This window comes from Vespa mandarinia, chromosome 4, assembly GCF_050613455.1.
Source record: "Vespa mandarinia isolate Hongniang chromosome 4, ASM5061345v1, whole genome shotgun sequence".
Lineage (NCBI taxonomy): Eukaryota > Metazoa > Arthropoda > Insecta > Hymenoptera > Vespidae > Vespa > Vespa mandarinia.
The window spans coordinates 2,550,001-2,566,561 of record NC_140813.1 but is presented as its reverse complement, the minus strand read 5'-3'; the positions used below and the strand labels follow the sequence as shown (position 1 = coordinate 2,566,561).

General features: G+C 29.6%; 4 protein-coding genes across 7 annotated transcripts in view; 3 read left to right on the top strand and 1 right to left on the bottom strand.

Annotated features, from left to right (window-relative positions):
- Nucleotides 1-104: 104 nt before the first annotated feature.
- On the bottom strand, nucleotides 105-2,647 carry LOC118450107 (uncharacterized). Its single transcript, XM_035885569.2, has 5 exons — nucleotides 2,316-2,647; nucleotides 1,860-2,211; nucleotides 1,454-1,756; nucleotides 1,130-1,280; nucleotides 105-1,049 (listed from the first exon to the last, which is right to left on the bottom strand). Exons 1-5 carry the CDS (start codon nucleotides 2,360-2,362, stop codon nucleotides 925-927), a joined length of 978 nt encoding a protein of 325 aa, XP_035741462.1. The 5' UTR covers nucleotides 2,363-2,647; the 3' UTR covers nucleotides 105-924.
- Nucleotides 2,648-3,976: 1,329 nt separating this feature from the next.
- On the top strand, nucleotides 3,977-7,583 carry LOC118450096 (uncharacterized). Its single transcript, XM_035885541.2, has one exon. The coding sequence runs from the start codon at nucleotides 4,560-4,562 to the stop codon at nucleotides 6,312-6,314; it is 1,755 nt and encodes a 584-aa protein (XP_035741434.1). The 5' UTR covers nucleotides 3,977-4,559; the 3' UTR covers nucleotides 6,315-7,583.
- A 4,175-nt stretch (nucleotides 7,584-11,758) lies between these two features.
- Nucleotides 11,759-12,493, top strand: LOC118450098 (uncharacterized). The gene is made up of 2 exons (XM_035885544.2): nucleotides 11,759-11,953; nucleotides 12,257-12,493. Exons 1-2 carry the CDS (start codon nucleotides 11,795-11,797, stop codon nucleotides 12,464-12,466), a joined length of 369 nt encoding a protein of 122 aa, XP_035741437.1. The 5' UTR covers nucleotides 11,759-11,794; the 3' UTR covers nucleotides 12,467-12,493.
- A 1,731-nt stretch (nucleotides 12,494-14,224) lies between these two features.
- Nucleotides 14,225-16,561, top strand: part of Root (ciliary rootlet coiled-coil, rootletin) — a 17,097-nt gene continuing 14,760 nt past the window's right edge. For all 4 annotated transcript variants that reach the window (XM_035885511.2, XM_035885509.2, XM_035885508.2 and 1 more), the window contains exon 1: nucleotides 14,225-14,742. In XM_035885511.2, the coding sequence (XP_035741404.1) occupies nucleotides 14,734-14,742 (9 nt within the window). In that variant the 5' untranslated portion in view covers nucleotides 14,225-14,733. The remainder of the gene's footprint in view (nucleotides 14,743-16,561) is intronic.

The following is a 16,561-nucleotide window of genomic DNA, read 5'->3' as shown; positions in this document are numbered from 1 at the left end:
ACAAGGATTAAAAAAAAAATTATATATATATATATATATATATATATATATATAATATTATATTTCTAATAAATTATTTCATTTCAGTTTTTTTTTTTCTTCATATGTCCACATTGTAGTTATTAACATCAGAATATGTAACTATAATAACAGTACAATTTTGTGAGAGAACAGTGACTGCATTGACAGATCATTTCATTAGAACACTGTATTAGCAAATTGTATTTTTTTAATATTTTCGTATGTAGCGAAATGAAGAATAACTATATCAGTTACACAAGTTTAGTAGTACGATCAGTGTCTGTTCTACTGTATTTGACTAATTGGTAAGAAATTATGATATTGAATGGTCAAATTCGAAAATGTATATAAATGAGATAGTAAAGAACGTTCATTAGTTTCAGATGTAAGTATAATGAATGAAATTTAAAGAGTAGCCTAGATAATATTGTAATATCTAATATTGCGATATACGAGCTTTTAAAAGTGTATTATGTGCGTAAATGAGTATATACTTCTCAACTGCGCGTAGAAACCATAAATATGTTACATAATAAACATTACATATACATACCTATATAAATATATATATATATATAAAATATATATAAATATATATTTTTATATATAGATATATTTATATTTAGCTCTATTATATTGTTAGATGGCATTGAAATAATATTGTATAGTAGAACTTGTTCGGTATAATTATATTGAATGGGCCAAAGATTTAGTGTATTATTTTCCCTTATTAACTTAAGATAGGATTCTGATAATTATTCTATGATCTTTTTGTTAAAAATTTTAATTTCTCGTATATTGTTTATCATTATTAATATATAGTTATTATAATAATTATCATGTCAAATATATAAAATAGACATTTCATTTGTTATAGTCAGACATATTTGTGTAAATAGTTGATTACAATCTATGACAAGCACTTTCGTGAACTTCTACTCTCCATGGATAAAATTTTCTTTTACATTTATTACATTTAACGAGTTCTATACTGAGTTTATCCAAATCTACATTCTCTTGATTCAATACTGTAAAAAATTAATATGTTTATAAAGCAGATAAATTTATTAATGTATTTATAAGATAATGTATTCAATATGAATTTTACCTTCTGGAATGGTATCATCTTTTTGTTCAATTTTTTCTGTAGGTGTTTCAACATTAGTTACAACATTATCAGATTCAGAATCAACATTGGCACGTGGCGGAGTTCTTGGTAATTGACGTTTTGGTTTCATAGGATCAAAGCTTGTATTCACCTATAAGAATTAAGTTAATAATTATCTCTCCTTCTCCCTCTCTATCTTTCACTCTCTCTCTCTCTCTCTCTCTCTCTCTCTCTCTCTCTCTCTTAATAGATAATATAATTTAAATATAATCTTCGATATTGATTATATTATATTAATTATATAATTTTTGTAATTTTTTATACTTCAGATATATCGTATGTGTCTTCATGTTGCTGTTTATTTTTCTTTTTTCTTTGATTTAAATCCTTCTTCACGACTGTTTCCTCTTCTTGAAAATCTTCATCCTCATAAGTTAATTTTTTTTTATTATCAAAAGATATTTCCTCAAACTGAACATTATCGAGTTTAACTTCATTATCCGTTTGCGTAGGACTGAATAAACCCTGATGTGTATTTTCACTTTTCACAGACACATCTTCTAACTTTTGTGTTTGATTTAACATTTTATTTTCCGTACTTTCTATATTTTCTTTATTTTCTAATTTCTATTGTTATAAATAAAAATAAAAAGATTAGTATCATGAGTATATGAGTATGTGAATATATGAGTATAGTAGCAATGGTAAAAAATTTGATAGATAAAATTACCTGATTTTGACAAGCTTGATCATTACATTTACAAGTTGGACCACATTTACGTTGGTGCTTAACACAACCGCATATTTTGGTAGAACAATTACCTTTGCACGTACATGTTTTTTGTTTGGTAGCACTTTTTAAAACTTGAGGATCTCCCTTTAGTGTTTCATTAATTTTTTTTGGACTTTGAACGACATCCAAATTAGTTTTTACAGAAAAGTTTCTTGAAGAAAGAAAATTACTATCAGCATGTTTTTTCAGAGTATCATTTTCTAATTGTAACATTTTTAATTGTTCTTGCAAACGAATTATCTCAAGATTGTCAGTATCATCAGTCTGAATAGCTATAGATATTTGTTTGCTGAAATTACATTTACAATTATTATATTATAAGAATTATTTTCTTTTTTTTCTTTTTAAGAATTAAGATTATTAAATTAATATATTAAGCTATCTATATATTACCTTTCCTGTTTAGCTACTTGTTTTTCTTTCCTCTTAGTACGTGGCATATTTATTAAAGAATTATTTAAAGTTATAAAGAAATGAATGCAAGGACAAAAGTATCTCGTTCTTGTTGACAGCTCTCACACAAATGGATCCGGTTATATGGACGTTACAAAGCAAAATATATTTGATTGAAAATATCGAAATTATTCACTACGAAAAAAATTTCTTAAAAATGATTCTTTATTTACATTATAATATATATTTTCTAATTATCACAATTTATTATTTCTATTCAGTGTAAATACGTCAAGTCTTTGTGGTAAAATTTGAATTTATCTAAACGTTAAAGTCTGAGACTTTGATTGGATGAATTCAGCTATATACATATATATATATATATATAATATATAACAATATGGAAACATTTTCTTTTTTATCTTTGTTCTATATTATGGTTACGTCAATGATAAATTTAGAAAATAATCATTTCAATAATATTAATGTTAAAAATATTTTTTAAATTTGTTCAACGTTAATATAAACAAATTATTAGGTATGAAGAAAATGTAAACTTATTCGATAATGTTTGTTTACCGTCATGTTGCATGTTAGTTTCTTCATCATTATCTACGAAAGTTACATTTATTAGAAAAAAAAATTTATATATTTAAATTCTTTACATTATTCGATACAATTAATATCAATGACTTGTAGTCATATATTTGTATAAATATTAAATACCTTAATAACTTATTGACAGATAAACTTTGTCAATAACAATGATATTATCATCAATCGATAAAAAAAAATTATTCAGCCCCTTACTGTAGGCAAAACGTTTATTCATATATGCATGAATCATTATATCGCCTATCATATGGGGTTAAAAAATGTTTCTTACTGATAGATGGCGTTCGCAAGCACAATTACTAACAAAGTATGAAGTGATATCTATCAAGAGGCGCAACAAATAAAATCCATATAAATAATTATTAAAAGGATTGAAAAATAAACATAATTAATTAATAATAATTTTTAAATATTCAACATATTTATTATAAAATTTAAATGTGTTATTTTACTTTTAAAATATACACTTTGAAATGTATTTTCAATAGAATATAAATATGTATTTAATAAATATATATTCAATATATATAATAAAAAGCAATATACCTGATCGTTATATACTATGCAATAAAAACATGTAGATATATGTTTATGGTATGGATACTGAGATGACATTTAAAATGTCATTATAATACCATTAATTTTTTTTCATATGTATGCATGTATATACGTCAAGAATTTTTTGATCTAATTTTGATTAAACTTGTAGATTATTACGAATGCGATAGAACATCATAGATCGATTATTATTTATTTATTGATTGACGCAATATCTATCAATTTTTAATTCGAACAAATTTAAATATTTGAAATAATATATAATATTCAATTAATTAGTTATGTAAGAATTCTAAAAAAATTTCCTTATAGTTATAATTTACAGAGAATAAATAATTTCTATTAGGACTTCTTATTCGAAAAAAAGTAAATTATAGCAATTGGATTCATACAGCGATTGAGATTCTTCTTTCTTTTCATTGCAACGAGTGGAATATTATGATTAGATAAGCGCGGTTCATAGCACGGCCATGATGCAGACTTCATAAGAGACCGAGAACCTCGAGGATTGCGTTCAGTTAATGCTGTGTCTGCAAACAGCCAATTCTCAAGAAAATTGCATAAGATGATCCTATTCGTGTGTCTAACAGAATAAAGTTCATTTATAATTAGTAGTGCCTTATAAAGAGCTCCGTGTGGACTTAATACACGATTAGATGAGATTTCAATGAATATTCGTCAAATTGATTATCCAATAACGTGTTTGTAAGTTCGATTCATTTTCGAAAGAAAGATAGAAAGGAAGAAAAAAACTATTGTTATATTTTTTGTAGTATACATTGAACCACTTAAAAATATCGACGAAGATATACGAGAAAAATTACAAGAGAGTCTGAATTATTTGTTCTCCAGTTTAGAATAGAAGAGAACGCAGCGTCAAAAGCAAAAAAAAAACAGAAAATGGTGGAAGCTACGACGTTCATTTCCTGATATTTAACTCGTGTTGGACTTGATGCTAATGTGATTTCGAAAGATACTCGGAAGGCTTCCCATCCTGCCTAAAAAATATAATAGAAAAAAAGAGATATAACGCTAGAAAAAAAAAAGAACGGAAGAAGGTGAACATCGATCATGCCTGCCTGTTCGGGCGAGAATTCTTCTAAATATTGGTCAACGAACTCACCAATTTCTAGGAGCAATAGCGCTTCACCGCTACTGCCCGGCACACCATTGTCGACATCGCCACCACTATCCCCGCCGATCTCGACTTTAAAGCGTTCAACATCGAACGTATCAAATTCTTCAAACACATCGAATTTGTCTCAAACATCTAGCAGTTCGAGCACGGTGATCCTTTCTTCGAGACATAATCACTATCATCACTATCATCATCATCATCAACAGCAGCAGCAGCAGCAGCAGCAGCAACAACAAACGTTACATCAAGTTAAAAGCAAGGATCATAGTTGCAAATCTTTTTTCTTCACAAGAATTTTCTATTGGTATTTCGGTTTGATATCGAATTTCTTGAAAGCCATATACAACGTTATCATTTATACTATCTGGACGCCAACTATTTGGTTATCCGCTGTGATTAACTTGTTCTGGACGATCATCCAGCTGCCACTTACAAGCTTGAAATGGTTCATAACCATCCTATACACTCAATCCTCGGAAAGAGCAAGAAACAAAAGATGCGTTTTGATCAGTGGTGGTAGCACGGTTCAAGCCGTTCATCTAGCACGTAATTTTTACAAAGCCGGTGCTAGAGTGGTCATTTGTGAATTAGATGGGCTATTTGGATTGGCTAAATTTTCTACGGCTTGTTCAAAATTCTACACTGTGCCACGACCAGGTCCAGGTAGTGCCGCTGAGTATGTAAAGGCTTTAAAGGATATCGTAAAGAAAGAGAAGGCTGCATATTATATACCAGTGAGCGTCACCAGTACCGCTTATTACGACGCCTTAGCGAAACCGTACTTGGAGAATATGGGATGTGAATGTTTCGTGCCGAGCGCGAGTGAAGTGACGGCTCTGGACGATCCGTTGGAACTATTACGACGATGTCGTTCCTTAGGTTTGCAAACGCCAGATCATTTCGTCTTACGATCGGTACAGGACGTATCACGGCTTTACGAGGACAATACCTTCAGAACGGGAAGGTACGTGATGCTGGCGGCTGGCCCAGCCGGCATGAGGGACAGAGCAAAAATCGCATTACCATCAACATCGTGGGAATTCATGAACCAGCAACATGAGATCAGCGAAACGAAACCATGGGTTGTGATACGTGATCCAGGCGGTGATCATTTTATCACGTGCACAACCGTTAAGGAGTCACGAATCGTAGCAAATGTAACATGCCGAGTTGATGAGTCTCAAGGGCTCATATTGGAAAATCGTACGGATGTAACGCAGTGGTTGGATCGATTCTTTGCACGTTCTTTTGCTACGAAGATCAATGGACACTTGAGTTTTAGGTTAGCCATATGTGAAAATCAAGGACCATTGGTATGCATCGGCTGTCGTATAGGAGTTAGCCTTCCTTACGTATGTCATACCGGAATACATCCCCGTTTAGTATGGCGACCCTGCAGACATTTTTCCAGAGAAAATTCGGCCGTACTTATCAGCAACGATAGACAACAACATGAGCAAACAACGGATGGATCAACTAACGAACGAAGTACGAACAAACGTTTGCTTGGTGAGACAACTCCTCGTCTCATGGGCACGATTATCGATAAAAGGGAAGCACTATTTGTATACTGGGACCCATTACCTTATTGTGCCTACTATCATCTGCAATTACCGTTCAGAAGAGTTGCTGGTGCTATCAGGGCGCAACCTGCCAGACACAATCCACCTCTTGCGGTGGTGCAATAAGGTCATCCTCATCGCGATACCCTATCCCAAAATTTCGATCAGGATCTATTGACCTTTGCTAATTTAAAACTCTACCCGTATCGTTCTCCTTTTCTTTCTCTCTCTCTCTCTCTCTCTCTCTCTCTCTCTCTCTCTCTCTCTCTCTCTCTCTCTTTCTATCCCTCTTTTCTCTCTGTATCTGTTGCCCCAATGTCAAAAGGAATCAAAAAACGTAAACTGAAAACAGATTTACAAGGGTCAAGTTCGCATCTCTAATCATTATAAAAATATACATTCTCCTTTTTTCTTTTTCTCATTTGCTTACGAGCGTTCTCTCAAATTTGTCTTGGTGTACGTGTCACAGTGCAGATGGGTGAAAATGATGCACGTACGGTTCACGCGTTATCACCGTTAATGCAACATACACATATATATGGTTTCCGTTACGAATGATACGTTCCTATCTTTGTAGACTGACATGATAACAATCCCAAAGTGTGTATACATACATATATATATATATATATATATGTATATATATGAATATAGTAGACATTTCAAAATATAGCCTTTTCTCCCACGTGTTTCCAATGTTAAACATTAAAATATCATGGTTATTATCTTTTTGTGTTCGTCATTTTATTCTTGTAAATAGTAGGATGTAACGGATCTAGCATAGAAATAGAAAATAGAAGAAAAAATCTTAGGCGCGTGTCTCTTTCTTGTTCTTTTTTCTTTCTTTCTTTCTTTCTTCCTTTTTTTTTCTTTTTTTTTTTTTTCTTTCTCTTTTATCGATCCCTATTAACAATCATCATATTTTCTTCAAAAGAGTATATACGTTTCGTTATTTCGAAGGCTATCGATTTTAAAGTGGCATCGTATATTTCTTCTTCTTCTTCTTTTTCTTCTTCTTTTTTTTTTCTGTTCATTAAAAAATCATAGAGATCAACATGGAGCTGACTAATCTCTATTTATAAATTGAATGATCTTCTTATTAATAGTATTTTATATTTAAGCAATAGTGAATGATAAGAAACTTATGTAAAAACGGTGTTTCTGATGCCGCTACTGCTACTGCTACTGTTACTGCTGTTGCTGCTGCTGCTGATGATTATTATTATTGTGATGATGATGATGATGATGATGATGATGATGATGATGATGATGATGATGATGATGATGATAATGATGTCGTCGTTGTTCTATAACCTGCCAAATAAAATCGATAAGTAATATACGAACAAAGGAAATTGTATCTAATTACACTCCTAATTATTATATTATAATGTATATATATATATATATATATATATATATATATATACATACTTACATATTTACATAGACATATTTTAATATAATCATTAGTTATATAAAAAAAGCAATGCAATAAAATGCAAAATTAATTTAAATCAAGTATAAAGATTTCTCTTTATCGAAATATTCTCTCTTTGTCTCTCTTCCTCTCTCTCTCTCTCTCTCTCTCTCTCTCTCTTTCTTTCTCTTTATAGAAACATTGAAAAAAACCTTCGAAATTCGTATAACACATTACACTTACATATTATATTAACCGGTTAAGTTTTATCATGGCTGTTTGTGTTACAGCAGTAGACATGTATAAACTTGGTTTGTCGAATTAATCTCTCTATATATATATATTTGCGAGGCTGTAAATAATGTCTGTTATGGATAGAAGGATGACCTATGGGGTAACCCTGGCTGACGGACTTTGACAGCCTGGGGTCGACAGTTCGAAAGATGTTTCATGTCAGTATTATCATCTTCTACAATCCCTCTCTCTTTCTCTCTTTCTTTCTTTTTTCCTCTCTTTTTTCGGTCTCTCTTTCTTCTTCTTTCTCTTTTAATCTTTATATATTCTCTCGTAATCCATTCAACAGACATTGAGATTTGTCCGATGTTAACAGATAATCGATATATAATAATCGATTCAACTCTTTGTCAATGTCATTTTTGACAAAAATGACAAAAATTATTATTATTATTATCAATTAGATGTTATTACAATTTTATATATCTATATATAAATATACATATATATATATATATATATATATATATATATATATATGTAGGAATCATTCACGTGACTTCGTTTAATCGTAACTTTTATTTAGATCTTCGAATTGTAAGCTAATACACACAAACTCGTACACATACTCACATTCATTAATACATTTCTAACTTTATTCTCCTTTTCTTAAATTCCTTAAATTGATAATAAAAAAGTAGAAAAACTATGAATGAAGAAGGATCTTAGAAAGTTTTAAACCAAACGATTATATAGAATCTCTCTCTCTCTCTCTCTCTCTCTCTCTCTCTCTTTCTCTCTAACACTGTTTTATCATGCGATAATATTGAAATGTAGTACCTTGGCGACGGCGAAGAAATAAATCGATGTATATGCCTTCCTGCTTTTTTCTTTTTTTTTTTCCTCCTTAAGGATAAGACATGCAATAAAAGCGTTCGTCTTTTATTCTCTTATGAAAATTCATAGGAGTCTCGTTCGACAAATGTTCGGTTATTTGTTTCTATTTACTCGTTACATCGAAGATATTATGTATGTATTTATGTATATAGGATATAGTATGGACAAAGAAGAGATAGATACATATAAATATATATATATATATATATATATATATATATTTTTTTTTTTATGTATATTATGTATATATATTATACGTGTTATATCAAAAAAAAAGAAAGAAAAGAAAAAGAAAAAAATCTTTTATCGTTACAATAATTTTATTGACGAATACGATCACGCCAATAAATATAATAAAAATTAATAATCACGTAAGTAAATATATCATTTTTATTTCTATATTTCCGATTGTAATATGCGTAATAAAATTTAGTCAATGCATATATGTATTTCTCATTTAATCATATCTACGTACGAGGAGTTTAATATGATGAATAATTTATCTACATATATATTGCGCATAATCGTAATTAATTTAACGATATCCTATGAATTTGTAATAACTCATGCTCATCGTAAGCTTGATCTTTGGATCCTTGAAAAAATATTTCATTTTATAATTCGAATTCATGAATTTATTTTTCTTACAATGTAAAAATTCAATCTTCGCGAGATACTGTAATTATATGTAATTATACGAATAAAAAAAGAGAGAGGAAAAAAAGAAAAAAAAGAAAAAAAAAGAAAAGAAAAGAAAAGAAAAAAGAAGAAAAAAGAAGAAAAAAGGAAAAAAAAAGTAAAAGAAGAAAAATGATTTAGTAGAAAAGAAATTTAAGGTCCTTAACCAGGGATATCTTAGGAAGAGATAGAAGTAAAGTCATTTTCTTGGGTAATGCGTACCACGTGGTTCCAGGTACGACATTGTGGGAACCAATCCATCTGACTCACATACCAGTGGTCTCTAACTAACACTGACAACCCCCACTTACTGATTACCAGCGAGAGAGCAAACGAACGAAAGAACGAAAGAACGAAAGAACGAAAGAACGAACGAACGAACGAACGAACGAACGAAAGAACGAACGAATAAGCTAGCACTTGCTTTCGTTAGTAGTAAATTTATTTTACGATTCAATCCTTTCATTCTTTTCAACGTTATGCCCCGCATGAACTTGCAATTTCGTGTGGAGTTTAAAAGCACACGAAAGAACGATCAGAAAAAGTCGTTCGCGTTTCGGCCTACGTTACAACGAAACCGCACGCGTCCTCGTTAACATCAACAAGTGTCCTCTTCTTCGAGCTAGACAATAGTATTATAGCACTTCTTGAAATTGAATATTATAAGAATAGTGAAAAGGAGACTACCTACGAATATAATCGAATTATATTTCATATGTGTGCTTTATATATGTATGTACGTATGTACAATACATTAACGATAATAACGCGTGATATTTTACGTAATTCTAGGACGCGAAATTGCAGTTGAAATTTCGAAAGAGGGTATATAAACGCGATGCGCGTGTTCGAAGACCACTTAACTCTTTGTACTATACTTCGGACCCCATTATAAACTTACTCCCTACGTAGTTTCTCATTTCCCGTAACAGACACCTTCTAAGTCGGTCGTATTATGATGATGATGATGATGATGATGATGATGATGATGATCTCTCTTTAAATCGCATTTAATTATTCTAAAAGATATATCGAATTTGATAACAACATAGAAATATTCTCGTTAATTAATATGTATTTATTTATATATCATAAAAAAGTACATATAATAAAAATATTATAAATATATAACGATTAAGTTCATCGCGAGATAAATAAAGTGTATATTGAAAAATTCAAGCAAACAATATATATATATATATATATAAATATATATATGTATATATATATGAGGTTATATAAGAAAAAGAAGATCAAGGTTCTTCGTTTTAATTGTCGATTTTTTTTTTCTTTATGCATGAGAAATAAAAAAAAGAGAAGAAAAAAAAGAAAAGAAGCAGAAAAGAAACGAAGATACACTTTGCATATCGTTCTTTAGAAAATTCTCGACAGACAATTTGTAATAATGGTAAATGAATTGATGAAAACTTTTTCTTTTCTTTTCTTCCTTTTTTTTTTGTCTTTTTCTTTTTTTTTTATTTTTTTTTTATTTTCTTTTTTCTTTCATTCCTTTACTTTTTCTTTTCCTCTTCCTGATAAACACGAGTAAGTACGCATAAATCTCTTCGTATGTTAAGGAATAGAGAGTTAGATATATTCTTTATTTATAAATATAGTATATGATCATCACGAAAGAAAGAGAGAGAGAGAGAGAGAGAGAGAGAAAGAGAGAGAGAAAGAGAGAGAGAGAGAGACAAATATGATTATTGCATAATTGAAAGTGGCATTAAAAGATATCGTGGGTCGAAAAAGCGTATTCAAAAAAGCATTATAAATTAGATAACAGTGTACCTTGTTTGTATCTAATCTCGTTACAACAAGACGAAATGCATGCAGAGTAAGTAACACACAGAGTAAATATACGTCTCGAAAGGGGGAACTCTTTCGGTGTATCGATGGTCAGCTATTAATACTTTCTCGTTGTTAGTGCTACACGGAGTGGCAGACCGGCAACGCGATAACGAATATATACTGTTTTTTACTCGTTCGCGTACCTAAAGTTTTTAAAAGACAGACGATCGATTTCATCTTCTCGAATCGTTTTAACGAATAAGCAAAAAAAATAACAACAATTACGAAAGAGCTATATATACATACACGAACACACACACACACATATATATATATATATACGTATATACGTATATACGTAAATAGATACGTAAATATATACGTCAATACATAAATAAATAAATAATATACATACATAGATACATAGATACGTACTTACGTGCGTACTTACGTACGTACTTACGTTCATACTTACGTACACTTTTCTTCTTTTTTTTCTTTTTTTTTTTCTTTTTTTTTTTTTTTTTTTTTTATATATATATATATATATATATAAAAGAGGGTGTTACCGATTATAGAAACGAACATGAGCCATTCGACATACTACGTTTTTCCTTTTTTACTTCTTCTCGTTACTATTTTCGTTGGTGAGGCGTATCGATACGCAGATTGTCAACGGCAACCAAACGACGAAATTATATGGGAATACGACGTACGCAGGCCATACAGATTCGGTATCAATCAGGTATTATTTATTTTCAATTAATATATATATGTATATATATTTGTTTTCAATTCGAACAACAACAAAAACAAAAAGGTAGTACGTCGAATATTTTTTTTTCCTTTTCTTTTCTTTTTTTTTTTTTTTTCTTTTTTTTTATATCAACCCAACTGCACGCTCATACACGTACGCACAATTGCATTATAAATAATTAGATGATTTATATCATCTAATTATTTATAATGTTGTAATCATAAACGTTTGCATTACAATTTGTTCTCTATCTCCTTTTCTCTCTTTCTTTTTTCTCTGTCTTGTTTACAGGAAGTAGAAGCAGAATATGGACCAACAATGGCTATCATTACTTGCATAGTGATCGATTCATTATCCGACGAAGACAACGGTGCTGTATGGATTAAAGCTGGCGGTATAGGTCAAAATTTTGTCAAACTTAAGTTTAGATCGAAATACTCGAGAGGCCTTCGTTATAAAGTCTTTGTATATGGTCAATCTATGTTAAAAAAGATCTCGTAAATTATAATATTTAACTTTATATATATATATATATATAATTTTTATTTGCTAGATTTAATAGTGCCTACGAACAAATACACACACACACACACATATATATATATATATATTTCTTTTTTGATACATACACTCATATATACATATATATATAGTCGCCGATAAGATATAAACAAATTTAATTGAATTCGTTTATTTGTACTTATTGAAACCTATAATCATTTTGGTACACGCAGAGAACATTGTTAGAGGTACGCAAAGAAATGTTATCAGAGAACTTTCCTTAACGATCTTTCGTTATCTACTAGCCAGTTATCATTATCTAGAAAAGCGTTAGAAACCTTAGAGGAGATAATGACGTGCGCACAAGCAATCGAGTAAAGTTTGAGAGGGGAAGTCAATGTACGAGTCATTAATCTGTTAGTTGAAATGTTGAAATTTAATGGACGGAATATTAAGATCAAAACAATTTCATTCGCTTATACATACACATAGATATTATATATACTTTTTATATTCATTCATCTCAAAAATATTCAAAATAATGTTATCAGGAAAATACAAAGCTATCGTTCTCGATGTAAAAATACTATTTAGATAACCACATTATATTAATCTTACAATAAGAATAAGAATAAAGGAAATAGAAGAAAAAATATCGTGAGCTATTCTATTATGTCGGAATTTGATTTTACGTTCTTAGTCACGTAACTCTCATCGAGAGATCGGAAAACCATTTAAAAGCAAAACGATTGGAGTTATCAAACAATGGGGGTTCCTTTACTCGACGAATACGACGGAGACACGAGAACGACCGTGATCGAAGAAATTCGAATATTTTTCTTTTCTTGCACGAAATAATAAACGACTATGAGTATAATTGAAGGGGCATGAAAAAAAAAAAAATATGTATATATACATCTTTCTCTTATCATATTAAACATAATTATCAAACAAACGAGTAATCACGATTTTATCATATTATTTCTTATCGTTCTTAGTGCACGATCGTTCTCGTTTTCTTATGTCGATTTAACCACAACAGCAACAAAAAAATATTATCTTCCTTCTCGTTTTATCCCGAAATTTCTTTCTTTTGTAGAATTTCAAGTCACGTACTCTCTGATCTTTAATAATACTCTCTCATTTTAATTTAATTCCCTGATTTTATACCATCGAAAAAGTAAATTATTTATAACGTATACTTATATACTTATAACGTTCGATTCGATTGTAAAATAACGAAAGTTCCAGATCATTTATCGTATGTTTATAAAGATATTCGAATATTTTATTGGATATCTTTGTTGATTTTCAATATCGACATATATTGCTCAAAAATAACGTAATAAATAATTTTATGCATGATCATATCCATTGACTTAGATAGCTTATTCGATTTTTGAGAGAGGTCAAATTATGCACTGAAATAATATGATAAGTTGTCGATAAGATCCTTCCTTTTTCTTTTTTTTATCATGTTTTTTTTTTATTTTTTTATTTTTTTTTAATTTTTATTAATTCCTTTTTTTTCGAAAGAGAAACGAACACTACATTAAAATCTGAAAATCTATGATTAATAAATAATTTCGAAATATATCTATACTATTTTTATATATATTATATATGAATATAATCAAATCTCAGAGGTTTTTAATCTATTTTATTCTTCGTTCTAACATTAAATAAATAAATAAATAAATAAATAAATAAATAAATAAATAAATAAATAAATATATACATACATATACATGATAATTTTCTAAAATGTTTATTGCAAATAAAAAAAAATGAAAAAAAAAGTAAAATAAATAGAATGATAAAAATAATACATTAAGAAATAATATAAAAGCAAAACGATATAAGGAAGGATAAAAATCGAAACATGTAGAGTAAAAATTTTTGTGTACGTGTATTTGTGTATGAACGTTGTTGAATGGGAGTTATCCGTTCTCCGACCCTAGCTCCTTCATCGCTAAAGGGCTCACGAGGGTGCGCGTGGAAGCGGCTAGGGGTGACTCTGCACGCGAAGCCACGACGGTGGTTCAGGATGAAGGTAGAAGCCTCGCGATAACGATAGCGACGTTTAGTAAAAGCCGGCCGTCCGTGGCAAACACAACCGCACCCTGTTGTCGATTCTCAAAAGAAGAGATCATCGAAAAGGGAAAGCCAAAAACTTTCTACACTGCCATTCACGATTCTAATAACTCTATTATTTCTCAAAATATCGAACGTCTTCATCCGGCTACGACATTTTCATCATCGTTAATATGCCACGGGTGAGTTGAATTCTTATTATTAAGTTTGTAGATAATCAGTCGATTGTAAAAAGAAAAACGAAAGAAAAGAAAAAAAAAAAAAAAGAACAACTTCGAAATAATTTTGTAAGATTGTAGTATTATTTTATTTATTGTATTTTTTAATTAACTCGTTATACGTATTTTTTTTCTTTCCTTTTTTTTCTTTGCATTAAGTCGCCTCGTTTTTTTTTCTTTGCATTAAGTCGCCTCGTTTTTTTTTCTTTTTTTTTTTTTTTTCTTTTAATTAATTATTTGTAAATAAAAAAAAATACAGAGAACTTCGTTGATATTTACGTATCTACGTAATCCACGTAATTAAAAAGGAAATTTTTGAATGATTTCCTTAAATGTAAATTCTGTAAAAAAAAAAAAAAAAGAAAAAAAAAATAAAGAAGAATATAAGATCAAAGATGATAAATCTCGGATTCTTCGCGTGATCTTTAATTTATTGACACGAGGTTACATGTACGTACTTATATGCATCTACGTGAGATAAATCGGTAAAGAGGTTTCGGAGTAACACGCAAATTAACTGGTTTCACGTTAGCTTGATTGACCCTTCCCATTAAATCTTCAAGCTTCATAAATACGAAAATATGCTGTAACTAATGTAATTTTAGCCTTGTCGTACGAAGATAATGATAACAACTTTGAACGATCATCTACCGACGATAGTTCATTTTCTCAGCACGTTTTATAATAATTAGTATCCACGCGTATGTGTATATTTTCTTACATGAAATAATATCATACCAATCGAATTTAATTAATGGTTATCTTATTCGTCAGTCGATGATTACGTTATTATCCTAAATACATATTGTAGTTCGATTGCTAGTTGGTTGTAAAAAATAAAAAAAGAAAACAAAAGAAAAAAGAAAAAAACGAAACAATACTGACATCATAGAAACAAAAAAAGAAGAAAAAAACAAATTAAAAGACCAAAGAAAAAATATTAAGAAAAAAAAAAAAAAAGAAAAAATCACCTTCTTAGCAACGATTTGTTACGGTTATAGCAATGACCAGCGGTCATTTTCACAAAGGCCTGTGACGCATCGAAAGAATAACTTAGGGGAAATTTCGTTTGAATTGTAAGCCAGCTTGTCACGTGTTTCAATCTCATATATATATTATTAGAGAATAATGAATAAGACACGTGTCCATTGATAGTAAATGAATTTTTTTTTTTGATTATCATTCTGACGATATAACGTATAATTTAATTTTTAAATGAAATCCATCGAAATCTATAACGCCGATGAAATAAGAATGACGATATATAATGGACAATAAAAATTTTGCAATTTTTGACCGTATATTATAATATATTATGATTTTTCTATTCGTCATTTCTCATAATCATAGATATATAAATACGTAAACACATAGACATTCAAACGTGAATATCAACGATATTCACAAAAAGATTTTATTTATGAATGGCAATTTCCGTGAGCTTATGAAATCGAGATTATATCATTTTATTCCGTCTTAGATCGCACTAATTAATCGATTGGAATCTATTAGAGGCATAGGAAAATATTTGTAAACATACGTTATACAACGTTTGACTTCTAACATTTTCTTAAAAATTTTTATTCTAATCATCAATAATACCATTTATCAACATTTTTATTGATCTTCGATATATACGTATAATACATACGTGAGAAATCATCGAGAGCAATTGATTACGTAAGATTATTACTTATAAAATTATTGTATATTCTATAACATATATATATATATATATATATTATATGAAATAGAAGGTTATAATATAATTATAACATCTTGC

Bases quoted from the DNA above. Each gene is read 5' to 3' on its own strand.
- LOC118450098 (XM_035885544.2), top strand. From the start codon at position 11,795: ATGAGCCATTCGACATACTACGTTTTTCCTTTTTTACTTCTTCTCGTT. The intron at 11,954-12,256 runs GTATTATTTATT...TCTTGTTTACAG, and splicing joins ACAGATTCGGTATCAATCAG to GAAGTAGAAGCAGAATATGG.
- LOC118450096 (XM_035885541.2), top strand. From the start codon at position 4,560: ATGCCTGCCTGTTCGGGCGAGAATTCTTCTAAATATTGGTCAACGAAC.
- LOC118450107 (XM_035885569.2), bottom strand. From the start codon at position 2,362: ATGCCACGTACTAAGAGGAAAGAAAAACAAGTAGCTAAACAGGAAAG. The intron at 2,212-2,315 runs GTAATATATAGA...ATGTAATTTCAG, and splicing joins CAAGTAGCTAAACAGGAAAG to CAAACAAATATCTATAGCTA. The intron at 1,281-1,453 runs GTATAAAAAATT...TAATTCTTATAG, and splicing joins ACACATACGATATATCTGAA to GTGAATACAAGCTTTGATCC.